This window comes from Melanotaenia boesemani, chromosome 5, assembly GCF_017639745.1.
Source record: "Melanotaenia boesemani isolate fMelBoe1 chromosome 5, fMelBoe1.pri, whole genome shotgun sequence".
Lineage (NCBI taxonomy): Eukaryota > Metazoa > Chordata > Actinopteri > Atheriniformes > Melanotaeniidae > Melanotaenia > Melanotaenia boesemani.
The window spans coordinates 9451342-9464942 of NC_055686.1; the positions used below are offsets into that span (position 1 = coordinate 9451342).

At 44.3% G+C, this 13601-nt stretch overlaps 1 protein-coding gene across 1 annotated transcript in view; it reads left to right on the plus strand.

Moving 5' to 3' along the window:
- Window positions 1–6576: 6576 nt before the first annotated feature.
- LOC121639727 (F-box/WD repeat-containing protein 7-like) overlaps window positions 6577–13601 on the plus strand; it is a 42642-nt gene continuing 35617 nt past the window's right edge. The window contains exons 1-2 of the mRNA XM_041985188.1: window positions 6577–6795; window positions 7798–8382. Of these exons, the coding sequence (XP_041841122.1) occupies window positions 7858–8382 (525 nt within the window). The 5' untranslated portion in view covers window positions 6577–6795; window positions 7798–7857. The remainder of the gene's footprint in view (window positions 6796–7797; window positions 8383–13601) is intronic.

Here is a 13601-nt window from a genome sequence, read left to right on the forward strand (position 1 = left end):
TGGTGAGAGCCTCAAATTGCATTATCTTATTTATCCATGAAAAATGGATCAATAAAAAATTATTCATGTGGTAAAACTTCAACTCTGGTGTGGACGGACTTTTTGCAATATTTTATGTGTAAATAGTTCTAAGGGCTTTGAGGGTCTTTAAGGATATATATAATTTATCCAAAAATAGTACTAACAGCTTCCTTTTGTACAAAGAAATGGCATTTATTACAATTCTGGGTCGCTCCTCTTTTTTTTTTTTTTTTTAAATAAAAAAATATTTTTGCTACAACAAATCTAAATTGGGGTCTGAATAATTTATTTAAAGGGGTGGATTGTATCATTTTGAAAAGAATGTCCTTGTGCTTGGGAGTAGAAATATCTGCTATAAGAAATTTGTAATTATTGAAGAACCACATTTTCATTTCCATTTTTAGGTTTTAAAATAAAGAAAAACATGTTGGAAATTATGTTTAAAAAAAAAAAATAGTTTCCAACCTAATGACAAGAAAAATAGAGGCAAATAAATATTATTGGTAATTTTAGTGTCATATGTTGTGGAAATGTGGACACTCTTATGTCTGAACAAGGTGTTCGTTATGGACAATCCATGACGAGCACAGAAGTCCAACAACAAAACACCACTCGGATTCAGATCAGGGGGGCCATTCCTCCCAATCACGCCCCTCCAGGTCTCGCTGTCATTGCCCACGTGAGCATTGAAGTCCCCCAGCAGAACGAGGGAGTCCCCAGAAGGAGTGCTCTCCAACACCCCCCCCAAGGACTCCAAAAAGGGTGGGTACTCTGAACTGCTATTTGGTGCATAGGCACAAACAACAGTCAGGACCCGTCCCCCCACCCGAAGGCGGAGGGAGGCTACCCTTTCGTCCACCGGGGTAAACCCCAACGTACAGGCGCCAAGTTGGGGGGCAATGAGCAGGCCTACACCTGCTCGGCGCCTCTCACCGGGAGCAACTCCAGAATGGAAGAGGGTCCAGCCCCTCTCGAGGGCAGTTGTTCCAGAGCCCAAGCTATGCGTCGAGGTGAGTCCAACTATATCTAGCCGGAACCGCTCAACCTCGCGCACCAGCTCAGGCTCCTTACCCGCCAGAGAGGTGACATTCCACGTCCCTAGAGCTAGCTTTTGCAGCCGAGGATCAGACCGCCAGGGTCCCCGCCTCTGGCAGCCGCCCAGCTCACAATGCACCCGACCCCTATGGCCCCTCCTGTAGGTGGTGAGCCCACGGGAGGAGAGGCCCATGTCTCCCTTTCGGGCTGAGCCCGACCGGGCCCCATGGGCAAAGGCCTGGCCACCAGGCGCTCGCCTCCGTGCCCCACCTCCAGGCCTGGCTCCAGAGGGGGGCCCCGGTGACCCACGTCCGGGCAAGGGAAACCTTGGTCCTTGTTTTTTCAACATCATAAGGGTTTTTGTGAGCCACACTTAGTCTGGTCCCTCCCCTAGACACCTGTTTGCCATGGGTGACCCTACCAGGGGCATACGCCCCCGACAACATAGCTGCTAGGATCGTCAGGACACACAAACTCCTCCACCACGATAAGGTGGTGGCTCATGGAGGAGTTCGATGCAGTTCGATGATCGACTTTGTAGTCGTGTCGTCGGACTTGCGGCCGCATGTCCTGGACACTCGGGTGAAGAGAGGGGCGGAGCTGTCAACTGATCACCACCTGGTGGTGAGTTGGCTCAGATGGTGGGGGAGGATGCCGGTCAGGCCTGGCAGGCCCAAGCGTGTTGTGAGGGTCTGCTGGGAACGTCTGGCAGAGTCCCCTGTCAGAAGGAGTTTCAACTCCCATCTCCGGCAGAGCTTCAACCAAGTCCCGGGTGAGGCGGGGGACATTGAGTCTGAATGGGCTGTGTTCCGTGCCTCTATTGTCGAGGCGGCCAGCCGCAGCTGTGGCCGTAAGGTCGTCGGTGCCTGTCGTGGCGGTAATCCCCGAACTCGTTGGTGGACACCGACAGTAAGGGATGCCGTCAAGCTGAAGAAGGAGTCCTATCGGGCCTTTTTGGCCTGTGGGACTCCAGAGGCAGCTGATGGGTATCGGCGGGCTAAGCGGAGCGCGGCTTCGGCGGTCGCTAAGGCAAAAGCTCGGGCGTGGGAGGAGTTTGGAGAGGCCATGGAGAATGACTTCCGGACGGCTTCGAGGAGATTCTGGTCCACCATCCGGCGGCTCAGGAGGGGAAAGCAGTGCTCCGTCAACACTGTGTACAGTGGGGATGGGGGGCTGCTGACCTCGACTCGAGACGTCGTGAGGCGGTGGAGGGAATACTTCGAAGACCTCCTCAATCCCACCAACACGTCTTCTGATGAGGAAGCAGAGTCTGGGGTAGCTGGTGCTGGCTCGCCTATCTCTGGGGCTGAGGTCGCTGAGGTGGTTAAAAATCTCCTTGGTGGCAAGGCCCCGGGGGTGGATGAGGTCCGCCCAGAGTTCCTTAAGGCTCTGGATTCCTTAGGGCTGTCTTGGTTGACACGCCTCTGCGGCATCGCGTGGACATCGGGGGCAGTCCCCCTGGACTGGCAGACTGGGGTGGTGGTACCCCTCTTCAAAAAGGGGGACCGGAGGGTGTGCTCCAACTACAGGGGGATCACACTCCTCAGCCTCCCCGGTAAGGTCTATTCAGGGGTGCTGCAGAGGAGGGTCCGTCGGATAGTCGAACCTCGAATTGAGGAGGAGCAGTGTGGTTTTCGTCCCGGTCGTGGAACAGTGGACCAGCTCTACACCCTCTTTGGGGTCCTCGAGGGGGCATGGGAGTTTGCCCAACCAATCTACATGTGTTTTGTGGATCTGGAGAAGGCATTTGACCGTGTTCCCCGGGGACTCCTGTGGGGGGTACTCCGGGAGTATGGAGTGCCGGACTCGCTTGTAAGAGCTGTCCGGTCCCTGTACGACCGGTGTCAGAGCTTGGTCCGCATTGCCGGCAATAAATCAGAATCGTTTCCAGTGCGGGTTGGACTCAGCCAAGGCTGTCCTTTGTCACCGATTTTGTTCATAACTTTTATGGATAGAATTTCTAGGCGCAGCCGAGGTGTCGAGGGGATCCGGTTCGGTGGCCTCAGGATTGGGTCTCTGCTCTTTGCAGATGACGTGGTTCTGTTGGCTTCATCGGGACGTGATCTTCAGCTCGCACTGGAGCGATTCGCAGCCGAGTGTGAAGCGGCTGGGATGAGAATCAGCACCTCCAAATCCGAGACCATGGTCCTCAGCCGGAAAAGGGTGGAGTGCTCTCTCCGGGTCTGCGATGGGGTCCTGCCCCAAGTGGAGGAGTTTACATATCTCGGGGTCTTGTTCACGAGTGAGGGAAGGATGGAGCGAGAGATCGACAGGCGGATCGGTGCGGCGTCCGCAGTGATGCGGGCTCTGCATCGGTCTGTCGTGGTGAAGAGAGAGCTGAGCCGAAAGGCAAAGCTCTCGATTTACCGGTCGATCTACGTTCCTACCCTCACCTATGGTCATGAGCTGTGGGTAATGACCGAAAGAACGAGATCTCGAATACAAGCGGCCGAAATGAGTTACCTCCGCAGGGTGGCCGGGCTCTCCCTTAGAGATAGGGTGAGAAGCTCGGTGATCCGGGAGGGGCTCAGAGTAGAGCCGCTTCTCCTCCACATCGAGAGGAGCCAGATGAGGTGGCTCGGGCATCTGGTTAGGATGCCTCCTGGACGCCTCCCTGGTGAGGTGTTCCGGGCACGTCCCACCGGAAGGAGGCCCCGGGGCAGACCCAGGACACGCTGGACAGACTACATCTCTCGGCTGGCCTGGGAACGCCTCGGGATCCCTTCGGATGAGCTGGTGAATGTGGCCGGGGAGAGGGAAGTCTGGGTTTCCCTGCTTAGGCAGCTGCCCCCGCGACCCGACTCCGGATAAGCGGAAGAGAATGGATGGATGGATGGATGTTGTGGAAATTCAATGCAATTATTCCAGGAAATAAAAAGAAACGTTGCTAAAATAATGCATCTGTTATTATATCTATATTTAAAAACATTAGTTTTTAGCATGTTTAACCACGTATCAGGAGCCATTTTGTATGTCCAGAGAGCCACTTGCAGCTCCAGAGCTGCTGGTTGGAAACCTCTGCTCTAAACAATCACCAAGATTCAAGCATAAATTACTTCCTATTTAATATTGACAATCGGTATCAAATTATGAGATTCATAAAATTTCATAATATGTTTTATTTGACAATAACCTTATCATACTGTGTTTTATTATTATAATAATGATAAAGTCAAACTCAAATGATTGTGAAATTTTAAGCAAAACATATCAGTATCAGCAATACTTGCCCTGGATTTACTAAATTTGCAGAATCAGCCATCAGCCCTAAATTGGAGCCTGTGTTCACATGTTGACAAACTTTTAACAAAAACCCTTAAAATTTGAAATAATAGGCTATTCTGTTTTCAAGCCCACAAGTGAAAAGTTAGACATTTTTATTTTATTTTATTTTTTAAAACAGGTCAAACTGGTTTTTGGTGCACCAGGAAACACTGGTACCCATCAGATTCTGAGACCCACACAGGAAGTTTTTTGTAAAACAAAAGTCACAGGAAACTCAATTTGTGGCGTTTCAGGAGGAAAACTTTTTCTCTCACGTTGGCCTTATTTTGGTCTTCAGTCTTTGAGATCTTTAACACAGAAGATCATTTATGAATTACCAAGAAAGGTTTAAAGTCTGATATATGCATGAATAATTTGTAATACAAAGAAATGTTCCTTTGAAGGGAAAAAAATGTCATGAGCAGTAAGTACATTTATATACACCTCTAAGTTGAGCTGCTCCAAGATAATCTTGTTAGAGAGAAAGCCGATGTATTTGCATGTAATGCTGACTTGAACAAATGCAGATCAGAAACACCAAAAAGAAACTGAGCGAAACCACTTTAACAAGCTCCGTTCAATCAAATGGCCGTGCAATCACTTTCTGGCATGATCATTGTTTTTAACAAGGGAATGCAAAAAAGATCTAAATCTCCCTGTGTCCCCTCGGGGTCTCCCTAAATACCTATACCTGACCATTTTTTAAGAATCTCTAATTGTTTATCAAGACGTTTAACTAGGCTATGAATCATTTAAACAAAATAAAGACATTACAAGGGATAAATTGTGTCTACACAAGTTTTAAATGGGATCTTTAGGCACTTTGTTGCCAGAAGCCTGTTAAAAAATGAGTTGCTCCCATGTCTCTGGTTGCACCTATGAAAATAACCAGTGCCAGTCAAGCTTAATGTGGAGGCAAACCTCAGCTGTGGCTCCTGAGGAAACACGGCAAGCTGCTGCGGCCGTTCTATAAAGCATTGAGTCTGTCCTGTGCTCCTCCATCACTGTGTGGTTTGGAGCTGCCACCAAGCAGGACAAGTCCAGACCACAGCACACTGAGGACTGCAGAGCACATCATTGGAACCCCCTGCACTCTATTCAGGAGCTGTAGTCCTCCAGGATTCAAAGGAGGGCAGGGAACATCATAAAGGACTCTTCTCACCCTGCACGGTCTTTTTGAACCAGGACCAGGACTAACAGTCACTTTATTGAACAGAATCTGCTAACCAGTTGCACCTCATCACTCACGTGTTTCATTTTATACCACTCCTCTACTGCATCCGCTGTATATTGACTTAATATTTGTAGTTGTAATTTATATTTGCATATATTTCTCTGTATATAGTAGACACGACTAAATAAGAGTCAGTTTTATTACTTGCTACTTATTTTATTACTTTTTACTTATCTTAATACTTACATTAGAGAGACATCTGCCAGCAAAAAAAATTCCTTGTATGTGTTCATACTTACTTGAATACAGCTGATTCTGATAGTGATAAAGTTCCTTTAGTTTTATGCACATGCATACAGGAGCAGAGCCACAGGGTTGACCTGGTGGAGTAAGGGTCTCCCCTAAAATCCTAAACATCATACGCCCAAGTGCACATGAATAAAGCATGTAATCAACTTTGAGTTGTTCTACATCAATACAACCATGTTCAAAATGCAGCATTTATACAGCATCTTCTCATCAAATACCTACCTAGGTTATATTTGTATATCCAAAATGTTTACATTTCCATAAAGAGGATGTAAACGTCAGAACACCATCTGATATGAATGTGAGAAGTTAAATGGACAGATTATGTTAAAGAAACACAAAAATGTGGTGTAATTAAGTTCAAAACAACGTTTCCTCGTTATCCATCTGTCTCATTTAAAAAGTGGGTATGTACCCCTGCCTGGACCCACTAAATATTTTTCTGGACCCGTTCTTGTCATTCAAAAGCACCATGTAGCCTTAATTTTAATATCAGCTTTAAACTAACATGGATTTACGGAGGTGTGCCTTGAAGCTCCTTTGCGTTTTTCTTTCAATTTCAGAAACCAAATAAAACAGAAAAATATTGATTAGACTGATTGATTTTAAACCACATTCAAAGTAGATGTCTGGGATAAATGTTTTGAAATTTTGTGGCCTTTCGTGGTGGCGAACTATATCTAAAGTAGTTTAATACACACACACACACATACAATCATTACGACGCCGCGTAGCAGCGACACGTTACGTCATCAAACCGCGCCAAACAAAGCTCCATGTGCAAGAGGAGAAAAATAATCCATAAAAAGTTTGTTTTCTTTCTTATGAGACAAAACTATGCAGAAACAAAGTGTTGGAGTTTAAAACGAAGTGATGCTGTTCGTGTTGGATGTGAAACCGCGAAGAACCACAAAAAAGCGGAAGAAGTTAGAAAACAAAACCCGGCGTTTAATATTTAAAGCCCGGAGAAGGAGAAAAGCATCGTAACTAAAGTAAGTCTGTTCTTTATAAACCTTTTCAGCAGCATTTTTCTGTTGGTATGGTAAAGAGTATTGGGAATAAATTTGTCTCATTGGGCAGTTTACTGGGTAAACATTTAAAACCGTAGTGTGAGTTAAGACAGTATTTATACTGCTAATTATATTGCATGCAAATAAAAACTAAACTAAGATGTTTTACCTTCAAATGTTTGAGACTTTCCGTATCCAGGCGTGTTCACAAATAATTATTTAGCTAAATTAACATATGATAAAACTTGCTATGATAAAAATGTTCAGCTCATGAGAGACAATTCGGTCAATGAGATATGTAACTGGTACCAGAAACAAAGCAGAATATATTCACATCATAAATAAAGAAATATTTCATACCTTTTCTAGAAGTTTGAGTATTGGAGCAAAAGGTTATAAGTTAAATCCAACTGGCTGAGCACCTGTGGAGGATAGCAGAGAGTAGCCAGGTGGGTCAGCCAGGTGTTTCTGATCACACTAATTAACCAAAAGCAAATAGAAGAAGGTTGATACCATAACCCACCACAAGAGGACCAGGTTTGTGTGTGTATAATGTACTTTTATATGTATCCAGTATGGAATAACGTTGCAGAGATGTGGGGACCATGAGAAAGCTTTGGTTGTGTTGGATTGTTATCCGGTCAGGTACATGTGGGATGTGGTTATGGAAGTTATTCTGATCCATGTTGGCCTCACCTTGCAGTTTAGAGTATTTAAAGAATCTGCACCTGATGCTACATGACACCTTGAGGTGAACTTCTTGAAAAGAGAGAACTGTTATGGCAGATAGGGGGCTTAATGTGACATCTGAAAGGTGATGGACTCTTAACATGGAGCACTATATGCACAAACTAAATAAATAAACAAGTCACATAAATGTGGTTAAAGCCATTTTCTTGATTGATGACTTGATAGTTCATCAAAGTCTAGTGTACCCATTACTAGTGAAAATAATGTTTTGATGTTGACATTTTGTCTTTACAGGATGCTTCTTTCTCCTTCTGCTGGTTGAAGAATTAAAAAGGGAACAGGAGTGGGGAAAAGATGGAGAGAGGAGGCGTTCAAGATAGGGGAGAGGAGGAAGACGAGGTGAAAGCTTATGAACATGAAGACAAGGAAACAGGAGAGGAGGACAAATCACTAAGTCCTAAATTGAAGGAGCAAGAGTTGAAAAGGACTAAATCTGCCTCTAGAGACGGTTGTCAGAAACAGCCAATCAGCGGACACGCTCTGATCTCCGCCTCCTCCTCAAAGTTCTCCTTTTCTTTCATCTCCTCCTCTGTGTGCCAAGGAAGAGGAGGAGGATGTGAGGAGGAAGACGAGGTTAGAGTCTCCATATTAACCATTGAGGATGAGTCCTGTCCATCAGAGCCATTTGGCCCCACCCACCTTGAATCGGCCAATCAGATTTTACCGACAGAACATGGAGCCATCAAGAAAGAAGTTGAGGCGGAAGGAAAGATGGAGAAAATGAAGGAACAGGAGGAGGAGGAACTAAAGAGCAAAGAAGAGGAGGAGGTGGAGGATGGTGACGAGGTGACATCACCCTCAGATCACCTGCAACACCAGGTAGGAGTCCTCTGATGGAAGTAAACTCTCTTCCTCTGATATTGACCTCAATGTCTTGATATCCAGATGTGTCTTTAGTGTCTTTAGTTTTTACTTTTGATATGAATTTAGCAAAACTACATCTATGCATAAAACTAATTTTATGTACAAGTATGAAGTAGCTTTTTATGAGTACGTCTCCTGATCAATATTTATCTGAAAATTATTCCACAAAAGAGGCGACACTTTGTTTAAATAAAATTTTATAAGTCAGTATTTCATTCACAATAGAACGTAAAACATATCAAAAGTTTGAAAATGAGACTTTTTGAGACTTATCTTAAATTTGATGCCAGCAACATGTCGCAGAGAAGTTGGGTTTGGCTGAAAAAAAGTTGCAGTACTAACGGAAAACAGATGGAGGAACATGTTGCAAATCATTTAGTTAACTGGTCAGTCGTACGCATAGACTGTATATAAAAGATGGACGGAGCCTCCGTGACGTCAAAAGAGGTGGAGCTGAGAGGGGGACTGTGAAGGTTGGGGTGGATGATTGACACCCATCAAACTCCAAGCTGCCTGTAGCTAAGAGCTAACCAAGCTAACCTGGAGTTAACGGTAGCTAACCAGCTAACGGAGGTGGGCGAGCTAAAGCTAAGGCGCAATGTTAGCCGGTTCAAAACTGCGGTTGTCTCCCTTCTTGCCACGAATATTGGATACCTCTCAATTAAAAGGACACACCCCTAATTATGCCAAATTTCAACATTAAATAACAACCAAACGGATGAGTTAGAAAAAAATTCACCCCCCTCACAGTTGTCATGAAGGTAAACTTGATCTATTAGTCCTAAAATGGATTTTTGTACCAGGCTTTAAACATGTTTATGTCTGCTGTGAAATTGGTCTTTTTAACGTGGGAGTCTATGGGGATTGACTCTGTTTTGGAGCCAGCCCCCAGCGGATGAGAGGTGAACTGCAATTTTTTGCACTTCCACATAGGCTTCACTTTTTACCGGCGGAGGTTGCTGCTTGGTCGTACAAATGAGTATAAAAAAGTGAATCTTAAAGAGGCAGAGTCTCTTTAAGATTCTCTCTATTGCATTTTTGATGGTATGGAGCTGCATTAGTGACTCTTGAACTGTCAGCATGGACTGTAGAGCTTGTTGAAGGAGTAATGTTGTAGGCCAACACCTTTTCTGTCAGATATTATCAGACTCTTGCCGGTAATTTTCTCTCCACAGCTAAAAGTTTGACATGGTTGTATCTGTGGTGTATCTGTTTGTATAAGTAGAGCTGAAGTACCTCTGATGGCCAGCAGGTGGCGACAGTCCACAGTTAATAACCTTGACACCTGGCCTGATAACATGTGTCATCTTTATACAAACAGCCTGTTGTTGGGGAGTGTTTACCAGGTGCCACCATGTTCCCTGTTTGGTTGTTTTTATAAACAAGCTAAACGCCAGGACTGCTGCATCCAGCACTGTGTGTGTGTGGGTGAGGTTGAGTGTTTCATCCTCTTTTCCTCCCAATTATATAGTTTTTTTATGAGTTAAAAAGGGAAATTATGCGGAGCCTCAGCTTAGTGTGAACCTCACTGATTTTCAAAATGTATTCTTTCATAGTTAATTATAAGAAAATAAGTGACCAGTCACTGGACACACACAGCTGGTCATTTTAAAAAACAAGTTGAGTACCATATGAGCCCTCATATGGTGGCATATTTAAATCTATATTCAGAGAAGACTTGTTTTATGTTTATTTATTCAACCTTTATATAATCACCAGACCCTTTATTAGGTATTTAATTCCTTGCTGATTAGATATGCCAATCACATGCTGCAATGTGATTGGTCTCTCTAATCAGCCAGTCACATAGCAGCATCTCAGTACATCTAGTCATATAGACATGGAGAAGACGACTTACTGAAACTCAAACTGAGCATCAAAATAAGGAAGAAAGAGTATTTAAAGCCGTGTTTCCACCAACGGGTCCAGGTTGGGATGTTTGGTACACGTTTTTCTGCGTTTCCACAGCCAAACTCTGGGAAAGATGCCTGAATTTCCTACTTTTTTCCCTTTTATTAGGGTCCCAATATTACCGAAACAGGGCTTAAGAGGCTGTTAATGCTACAACCAAGGTCTGAAAAATAGCATCTCTGAACACACAACGCGTCCAGCCTTGAAGCAGATGGGCTACAGCAGCAGAAGACCACACCGGGTGCCTCCTGTCAGCTGAGAACAGGAAACTGAGGCTACAATTCACACAGACTCACCAACACTGGACAAATGAAGATGGAGAAACGTTGCTGGTCTGATGAGTCTCCGTTTCAGCTCCACATTCAGATGGTAGGCTCAGAATTTGGTGGAAACATCATGAAAACATGGACCCATCCTGCCTTGGATCAACACTTCATGCTGCTGGTGATGTAATGGTGTGGGGGATATTTTCTTGGCTCACTTGGGCCTCTTAGTTAAACCAGGCCATGTTGGTTCTAACACAGTCTACCTGAGTATTGTTGCTGACCATGTCCATCCCTTTATGACTACAGTGTAGCACCTCCTGATGGCTACTTCCTGCAGGATAATGCACCACGTCACAAAGCTCAGATCATCTCTAGCTGCTTTCTTGAACATGACAACGAGTTCACAATCAGTGTGTTTTATCATGTTTTCAGGAACTTACTGGTTGTGATGACTGAGCCGACCCTCAAATCTTAAATATAACAAAACAACACACACAGTAGGAGTGTGTAGAGGAATGTGCAGCAGGCTAAATTTTTTAAATTCCTCTCACAGCTGTGGGATCATGGGATGTGAAGACTGCTGTCATGGGAACTGTTACCTTAAAACACACTCGGATCCCAGTGAGGAAGATCTGATGATGGTGATGATGATAAGGCCACATTGTGGTTTTTATTACATTTAAAGCACATGAAAGGGGAATTTTGAGGTTGAAATTAGTCGATGGATGACAGAGTGTGTCCGTATTTGTGTTTGGGATGTACAGAGAATTTTGGGTTCAGACTTGATTTTAAAGACAGATTTAAAATCAGGCCTGAATGGAGGTTAGGTTTTTAGTTTTCATGTTAAAAGGGGGTCAAAGGTTCACCCTGTTGCTGGGGGACTCAATTAATGTAGATGTAAACATGTTTAAGTTTGTGAGACAGAAAAAAAACAAAAAAAAAAAACTGGGGCACTAATCTGGTTAGAAAGGTTTGTAATCTAAGAGCTTTTTTTTCCTGGATTACTACACATGTGGGGGATTAAACACAGACACACACACACACACACACATACAGAGGAATTAGATTAATACCGTCTAGTATTCTGATTAGAGCGTTTATCTTTCTTTCAGATCTGTTTAGTGTGTATGTGTCCACAAAGTCAGTCTGTTAGTTCAGTCCTATATTACCCTCTAAGACTCACACAGATCATGCTCGGGTCAGCTGATTGGTGTTAGAGGCACATCAGAGCTGCAGTGGCACGTCTGGTATGTGAACACACACTTCCTTATTCGCCTTCCAGCATCCCATCTGAGGAGAGTCCTTTGAGCTCTGAGTTATTGAAAGTCGGAGGAGGGATGAACCTGATCATCGTTTTGCTTCCTGCCAGATGAGGTCACGGTTTAATGTGCATGTCAAAGAGCAGGAAGTGTCCGATTTCACGTCCTGGTCATAGTATGACTAAGAGAAACAGTCGGGGGGCAAATATTTACCCAACAGAAATGTGTCTGCCATGTGGTTTTGCAGTGGGCCATGTTCAGGCTGATAGTGGCTGTCCTTCTTTCATAGGCTCATTTCCACCAATGGTTCGGGTCGGGTCAGTATGCATTTTCTACAGGCGAAAACTGGGAGGGGTGCCAGAATATATAAACCAACCTAATTTTTTCAGGACCCTTCTGTTGGAGTCCCACTCTTATGATCTGACCCTAAAGGGTGGAGCTTGACCCACCACAACCCTTGACTGGTTGAAAGAATCATCACGAATCTTGACGTTACAATGTTATGTTGTTTAAAACCACATGACAAGAAGAGAGAACCCACACTGCTGGGTGTCCACCGTTCTCCCCCTTTGGTTCTCTGTCATGTTCCTTCTTATGCTTTAAGGAAGGCGTCACATCAATATGATGTCACACTAAAATGCAGCTCACCCACCTATTGCTGTTCAGCTGACACCCCACCAACCAGATAAGGGTACGGTAGGCTGTGGAAACACAACGGTGATCAGGGTTTGCTGAACCCAGCCACACCAAACCAAGTTGGACCACTTTGGTTGAAGGATCTTACAACCTCTCTGTTACCACATCCCTGCTCATTCCCTCCACAGCTCATTTGTAAGTGATTAAATGAATCAACACCTGATCTTGGTGCCAGTATTTGTGTTTGATTTCTGTTGTTGTGTTTCAGATAAATGTAAATCCATTTCCAAATCACTTCAATACCCCTTTTTTAATACTAACAAATATATTTAGTGTTTATAATTAGTTTTCATCTTTTTATCTTCTACAGCTCATCGGTGGGTGAACATACCAGTCTTTCCTACTGATCCATCTCCTGATGTCTTTTTTTTCTCACACATTCTTTGAGACCGAATCTCTTTCTTTAGCTCATACACACCTAAACACACCCTCGTAATGGCTCAATGTGTGTGTGCACGAGGTCACATTCCAGCGCCAGGCAGCATTCCAGTCGGTCAGGTCCAGCACGCCCATCTAGCAGAGTCAGCTCTCACAGACGCATTCTTTGAGCTGGGGTAGCATTCCCGACGTCTTCTGCTTGTCAGCAGGACGCCGACTTGAACCCACAACCTTCTGGTTACAGTGCAGTCTCATTCTTTCACCATAAGTAGCACATATATGTACATTTACATACATCCCTGTCATATCAGGGTCTGAGTATTTTGTGCTCCTTCTTTATGAGCCTGATGCAACATGAGAATATCTTATCTCAAGTCTGACAAAAGCTTAAAAAGAAGAAAGTTCCAAGGTTTAGGTTTACAACAAAACTCCACATGTTTAAGCTTTCAGATGATTTTTATTTTATCTTTATCTACTTCAGAGGCAGAGGAAAGAAGAATGGCTGAACCTTGACATATTTTTGAAGTTTCCAGAAAGCCCTTAGGTTGGTTAAAGATGTTTAAAGGTCAGCTTGGGTTGTAATAGGCTAACTGTACCACCTTGACGGAAAAGAATAAATAGCTTTCAGCTATTTATAAATCAGCTCTATCTCTCAACCATATAA